We start from the raw sequence: 7,500 nt of genomic DNA on the forward strand, positions 1-7,500 counted from the left end.
CCATGGGCTCCAACAGGGAAAAATAGCCCATCGAGGAAAAGAAACAAGGAAATAAATAAATGATCATAATTAATATTTTAAGAACAGTAATAACATCAAATTGGATCTTTCATATATAAACTATAATCTCGTAATAAAAACAAGAGGAAGAGAAATGAAATAGAACAACGTGCCCGAGTGCACCCTCAAGCAAGAGAACTCTAACCCAAGACAGTGGAAAACCATGGGACAGAGGCTACGGCACTACCCAAGACTAATGAAGAATGGTTTGATTTTGGAGTGTCATTCTCCTACAAGAGGTACCTACTATAACTAGAGAGTCTCTCCTACTTTTACCCAGAGGAAAGTAGCCCAATGAACAATTACATTGCAGTAATTAACCCCTTGAGACATACACTTAATTCAAAATATAAAAATATTCGCCTGGTGTATATGGTTTAGGTTAGGCCAGCCAGGTGCCAGCACTGCTAGAGACCGTTTTGAAAGGGAAAGAGAGGTATAATATGGATCTTTGGAATTTTCTCAAGCAACTGCTAGAGAAGAGAAAGTATTTCTTTAGTTTCAGTAAATTAGGTCTTATGCTTATATTAATTCCTGTCACTGTTTTTGGTTTGATGTCAAAAATATTCTTAAATGTTTTTATCGACCAAAATTTCGACTGCCTCACTATTTCGCTTCCAAATGAAATAGCTTGTCCATTTAATTTCTCATCTCCCTCATATCATATCTCATTCATTACCTTTTACATTTTTATTTTCTCAACACTGGAAATGAAAGAATGGGAAAGAAAAAACGATATAACAGGAATGATTTTAATTCATCCGTGAAATCTTATAAAAGAAATAACAAAAATGTTCAGTCAAGAGAATTATCCCTTGTAGGAAGTTCTTGTGCAGCAGTAGTAGTTGTTCTGGACAGAGCTGCGGCACCAGTTTGCACATCCTCCGAATCCTTTTCCAGGGTAGGAGGTCTGGAAGGGGAATCCTGGAACGATGTCTGGATAGTGATCTGGGTTGTAATCAGTGCTGACCTCCGCCCACAGCACCAACACTTCCACCTCCAACAATGCCAGTTCCTCCAATAACACCAGTTCCTCCAACAAGGCCAGTACCTCCAACTACACCAGTGCTTCCAGCAAAACCAGCATCCACACCATGACTAACAGATCCAACACCAGCTCCTCCAAGATGGCTCACTCCACCTGTGCCTCCAACAGAACCAACTCCAACATGGTCAACTCCTCCAACAACTCCTGCACTACCAAAAGAACCACCAGCTCCTCCAAGATGGCCTACTCCACCTGTGCCTCCAACTGAACCTACTCCAAGATGATCAACTCCCCCAACAACCCCTGCACCTTGAAAAGAACCAGCTCCTCCAACACCTGAACCAGCAGCATGGAGACTTTCCAGCACCTCCAGCCACACCTGGCGCCTCCTACATGATCGAAGCCTCCAACAGCTCCAGCAGTTCCATGAGAGCCAACTCCTCCACCCACTCCTGCACCACCAGCGAGAACACCTGCTCCTCCCAATAGGTCAACACCCTCCAACTCCAACTCCACCTACACCCCCAAGAGAGCCTGTTCCTCCCAAGTGGTCAACACCTCCACCTCCAACTCCACCTACACTCCCAACAGAGCCTGCTCCTCCAACAGAACCAGACCCCTCCAAGGCCACCTCCACTTCCATGCACAAAGGGTGCTCCTCCAGATCCTGATCCTTTTGTAGGAGATTGGTAATATTGGGAGGGTCTTCCTGGAAGGGCCACTGCCAAGGACAGGGTCAGTGCCACAACAAAAGCGGTTTTGCCCAATCATCTAGAAGGAAAAAAAGTGTCATTTAGAATTAGAAAAGGAATTGGAAAAACTAAATATTAATTTGATGTATGTCTCTATATATACATATATACTATATAATCTGTATATATAATGATGGTAGATTCGATGGATCACCTCAACCTCTTAAATTTCAATCAGGTAAAATAAATGAATAAAATAACTGATCTATAGGAAAAAATATCTTAGTTACAGTATGTAGACAGGCGAAGGTAATAACCGTAGTAGTAATTTTGGTATTAAATCTAGTTACTAGATTCATAGGGAAAAATACTATTTCTTAGATATTGTAGGTAGTGCAGAAAGATGCTAATATGAGAGAGAGAGAGAGAGAGAGAGAGAGAGAGAAGAGAGAGGAGGAGAGAGAGAGAGAGAGAGAGAGAGAGAGAGAGATAACATTCTTGAATACATCATCTTACCTTTTCTGCTTTACCGTGCAGTGAAGTCTGCTTACAAGAAGTTCTTGGGCCCATCTTATATGGCGAACCCCACTCTTGTGACGCCCAGCGAAAGCAGCGACGATGCCACATTGACTGGAGGAGACCTCACCTTCAGGACACGTTTGGAAAAAAACCAGTAATGTTCTCTTCGACCCATAGTTTCAATTTCATAACAATGATCTGATTGCTTTCAAGTAATTTCTATCGTAATTCTTACTTATTTAACCGTTATAATCAACATAAAAGAGTCACGTAAGAATAGAAAATGTGGACGCTGACGATCTGTGACGTTCGTTTCGCGATGTTCCGAGAATTGCTCGGTGGGAAATTCTCAATCCTGACGTCGGCCGAAGAAAAATGATTTATTAAGCCAGTCATAAATATAAACTATGAAGAATGGTGATTTCTTGTTATTTTTGACTTACAGTATTAGTAAGTTTTTTCTTTTTCATCATCATGAAATTAAATGATTATTTGCTTGTACGTGGCTGTTTCCTCCTCCTTAATTTTTATTTGTTATGATAAAACCCCCTTTGAAATTCACTTATTTATCTCAATTTATTATTAATTATATATTAATTTCCCTCATTATTATTATCATCGAGTTAAGTGGAGACCAAAGAAAAGAGAAACCAACAAAAGTAGATGATTACAGTAAGAGTGTTTAAAAAGGATTTAAGGAAGTAAAAGAGAAAAACCTTGATTTTTAAACTTTTGGAAGCTTAACAAAACCTAAATTCCGTTAAATAGAAATTTTGAATCTTGAACGTCTCCAAATGGAATTAACGAAAATAATTCCTTTATAAGAATGCACACTCATTCTATGATTCACTGATTACCTGGATCTAATTAGGTCTTTTCGCGGACAAAGGACAGAGGAGGACCCAGCCTGGCCACCGATTTGCAATGGGGGAATACCTCGATTGGGAATGTTAAAATGATCAGATAAGATTTTCAAAATCATAATTGCAATACGTCTTTATATTTCACGGTTCATCACACTCTTCTCTCTTCTCTCTCTCTCTCTCTCTCTCTCTCTTCTCTCTCTCTCTCTCTCTCTCTCTCTCTCTCTCTCTCTCTCTCTCTAAGTCTTGATCATCAGCAGCGTCGTCTTGGATCAAATTTCTTTTTATCAGGAAATTATCCCAAAATATTAACTTATGTAATGTTTCTCACACTATGATCACTAGCATAACGATATAATTAACCTTCATTCTTCTTATGCTTTATTCAAAATAAAAGTTGTTTCTGCATAAAGCAGATTGTCACTAATTTAAGTTATTCCATTGTGACATTTCTCTCCATTAGATGATGCTGATCAGGAAAACTTACTCGAGTCATCATCATCTCCTCCCACGCCTATTGACGCAAAGGGCCTCGGTTAGATTTCGCCAGTAGTCTCTATCTTCAGCTTTTAATTTAATATTTCCAGATTCATCATATCCTACTTCACAATTCATAGTCCTCAGCCATGTAGGCCTGGGCCTTCCAACTTTCTAGTGCCTTGTGGAGCCTAGTTGAACTAAAGTTTGGTGAATTAATCTCTCTTGGGGAGTTCGAAGAGCATGCCCAAACCATCTCCATCTACCCCTCGCTATGATCTCATCCACATATGGCACCCAAGTAATCTCTCTTATACTTACTCAGGCAGTTCAGGTGAATTGCTCGAGACTCAGACAACTGTTTCGTGATGTACTTGAGAATTCCCTCAGTGGATATTGTAACAAAGGATTATATTAGTTAATATTTAAGAAAATTCCTAATAAGAAGTTATTTAATAAAAAAACGTAATTGCTTATGATCGAGAGAGAGAGAGAGAGAGAGAGAGAGAGAGAGAGAGAGAGAGAGAGAGAGAGAGAGAGAGAGAATTACAGTAGAAAGAATATTTTCTAAGGAAAACACGACTCAGTCATACCATCAATTATTTCCTATTTCACAATTTTTCAGCAAAGTAAAATGAAAATAATCCATATAACCTTATCCCGAAACAAACATTTAAGGAATACAGATAGAATAGAGTAGATATGCTCCTGGAAATGATAATAATAATAATAATAATAATAATAATAATAATAATAATAATAATAATAATAATAATAATCTGCTCCTGGAAATAAACTTTCAATTGTCTGAAGATTGGATTTCTGTCACAAAAGAAGGGAAAAATGTTACAAGATGCTCTCTCAGATTTTATTCACCCGATTGGCATCCTCTCTTCTACTTAATGTCTGTTCTCGCTTCCTTTCTTCCATCTTTCTTTTTACTTTTATTCACTATCAGCATCCTAGTAAATCTCTCGTGGTTTCCATACAGATGCATTTCAGCACTGAATGGCCTCCCTAGCCCAACGCTGGGTCTTATGACGAAAATTCCATACACCCATCGATTCATCTACAACGTCGTTCGATTGAATGGGTTAGAGGTGTTGAAGGATCTAGAAACAGACCTTAGCAGTCCTTTGCCAAGGTCAATAGACCTTAATTCATAAATACCTATAATAAGATTTCCAGAAGAGATAATAAATGGGTATCTATTACAGAGATTGGGGTCGGTCATTACTACGAATATCCCCACATGTTTAGCAGTCCTGTACAAGCGGTGATAGAAACAATAGATTATCATTACTGTTATTACTTGCTAAGCTACAACCCTAGATGGAAAAGCAGGATGCTATAAGCACAAAGGCTCCAACAGGGAAAATAGCCCAGTGAGGAAAGAAAATAAACTACAAGAGAAGTTTAAGAACAATAACATTAAAATAAATCTTTCTTATGTAACCTATAAAAATTTCAAAATAAAAAGAGAAAGAAGAAACAAGATGGAGCGCCTGAGTGTACCCTCAAGCAAGAGATCTCTAACCCAAGACAGTGGAAGACCATAGTAGAAGTTCGATCACCAATGAAGTATGAATAGTTTCCATTAAAATCAAAGGTATTTCGGACTAGTTCTCCAACTCGAAATTATCATACCAACGATGTTCTGGGAAAGGTCTCGCATAAAAGACGTCATGTTTATTGGAATAAGGTCTGAGAGATTTCTTTTACTTTGAGTAACGTGCAAAACAGTATCCTCAGTGTTCATTAGTATATATTCTTATTGATAGATACGGTAGATAGGCATATAGTTATATTGTATGTATGCATATACACTGTATATATATATATATATATATATATATATATATATATATATTAAATATATATATATATATATATATATATCTATATATATATATATATATATATATATTATATATATATATATATATATCTATATACTATATATATATATATATATATATATATATATAAATATATATATATTATATATATATATATGTATATATATATATGTATATATATATGTATATATATATATATATACACACATAATATATATATATATATATATATATATATATATATATATATATATATATATATATATATATACATATACATACTAAATATATATGTGTATGTATGAGTGCAGTTGGGCCTGTGTGTATAACAATAAACAATAAAGCAAGAATAATCTTCCTTTAACCCAATCAATTCTTTCATAAGAACTACATTGATAAAAAAAAGAAAAAAAAGAAAAAAACTAGAAAATGTATAATGCCAGGAGTATTATCCCCTGACAAGGTAATAGATGTTCGTGGTGGCAAAACGATGTCTGTTCAAGCTGAGCCACACGCAAGCAAGAGGCCAAAAATATCTGTCATTGAATGATACATTGATAAATATATTTCGAAATCAGGCTTCATGGCCTTTCCTGTCTGCATTTGCCGAAGGACAAACCTGAGTGGACGCAACTTAGCTCTGGAAGTTTGATGGTAATGAGAATGGCATCATGAGATCTGTTCTGGAAGAATAAATCTGGCTATATGAGCCAGCAGATAAGCCAGAGTCTTACATATGCACACACTTTCTCCCGGGGATCATATCAAGTAACTTCTCAACATTCATTCATTACAGGGTCGGCAAATACTCAGCCTTAAGAATTCCATTGAATCAAAGTTGCAAGTCATACTTCTTTTAGTTAATTCAATTGAAGAATGATGGTGTGAGGAATGTGGTTCAGAATTGCTTCTCTCTCTCTCTCTCTCCTCTCTCTCTCTCTCTCTCTCTCTCTCTCTCTCTCTCTCTCTCTCTCTCTCTCTCTTTAATTTTGGTGAGATTGAGTATCTTTTTTACATAATCTATTCAGCAGTCTCTCTACTGTTTGAAAAGAGAATGTGTTTCTTTACATTCAATATATCAGGTCTTCTGGTATAGATATATTTATTATCATTTTGTATCAATTCTTGTTAATGTTTTTTGTTTAATGTCAATATTTTTTCAATGTTTTTACCAACCAACAATCTACTTCCTAACCTATTTTGCTTTCTACTTAAATTTCTTTTCCATTTAATTTATCATCTCCTCTATATTATATCTCATTCTTTACATTTTAGATTTTCATTTTTCTCATCACTGGACATAAAGCAGTGGAAAAGAAAAAACAATATAACAGGAATTATTTTAATTTATCTGTGAATATTTTAAAAGAAGAACAAAAAATTTCAATCAAGAGAATTATCCCTTGTAGGAAGTTCTTGTGCAGCAGTAGTAGTTGTTCTGGACGGAGCTGCGGGCACCAGTTGGCACATCCTCCGAATCCTTTTCCAGGGTAGGAGGTCTGGAAAGGAAATCCTGGGAACGATGTCTGGGTAGTGATCTGGATTGTAATCAGTGCTGACTCCGCCCACAGCACCAACACTTCCTCCTCCAACAATACCAGTTCCTCCAACAACACCGGTGCTTCCAGGAAAACCAGAACCTACACCATGACCAACAGATCCAACACCAGCTCCTCCAAGATGGCTCACTCCACCTGCGCCTCCAACAGAACCAACTCCAACATGGTCAACTCCTCCAACAACTCCTGCACCTCCAAGAGAACCACCTCCAACATGGTCAACTCCTCCAACAACTCCTGCACCTCCAAGAGAACCACCAACTCCTCCAAGATGGCCTACTCCACTCGTGCCTCCAACAGAACCAGCACCAAGATGGTCAACTCCTCCAAAAGCCCCTGCACCTCCAAAAGAACCAGCTCCTCCAACACCTGAACCAGCAGCATGGAGACTTCCAGCACCTCCAGCCACACCTGCGCCTCCTACATGATCGAAGCCTCCAACAGCTCCAGCAGTTCCATGAGAGCAACTCCTCCAGCCACACC

The 7,500-nt window shown here is 37.5% G+C and overlaps 1 protein-coding gene across 1 annotated transcript in view; it reads right to left on the reverse strand.

The window, feature by feature from the left end:
- Positions 1–810: 810 nt before the first annotated feature.
- Positions 811–7,500, reverse strand: part of LOC137622558 (uncharacterized) — a 7,574-nt gene continuing 884 nt past the window's right edge. The window contains exons 2-4 of the mRNA XM_068353162.1: position 7,500; positions 7,153–7,428; positions 811–1,252 (exon numbers count right to left, since the gene is read on the reverse strand). The exon at position 7,500 is cut by the window's right edge and continues 286 nt beyond it. Coding sequence (XP_068209263.1) covers positions 1,020–1,252; positions 7,153–7,428; position 7,500 — 510 coding nt within the window. The 3' untranslated portion in view covers positions 811–1,019. The remainder of the gene's footprint in view (positions 1,253–7,152; positions 7,429–7,499) is intronic.

Source organism: Palaemon carinicauda, chromosome 29 (assembly GCF_036898095.1).
Source record: "Palaemon carinicauda isolate YSFRI2023 chromosome 29, ASM3689809v2, whole genome shotgun sequence".
Classification (NCBI taxonomy): domain Eukaryota; kingdom Metazoa; phylum Arthropoda; class Malacostraca; order Decapoda; family Palaemonidae; genus Palaemon; species Palaemon carinicauda.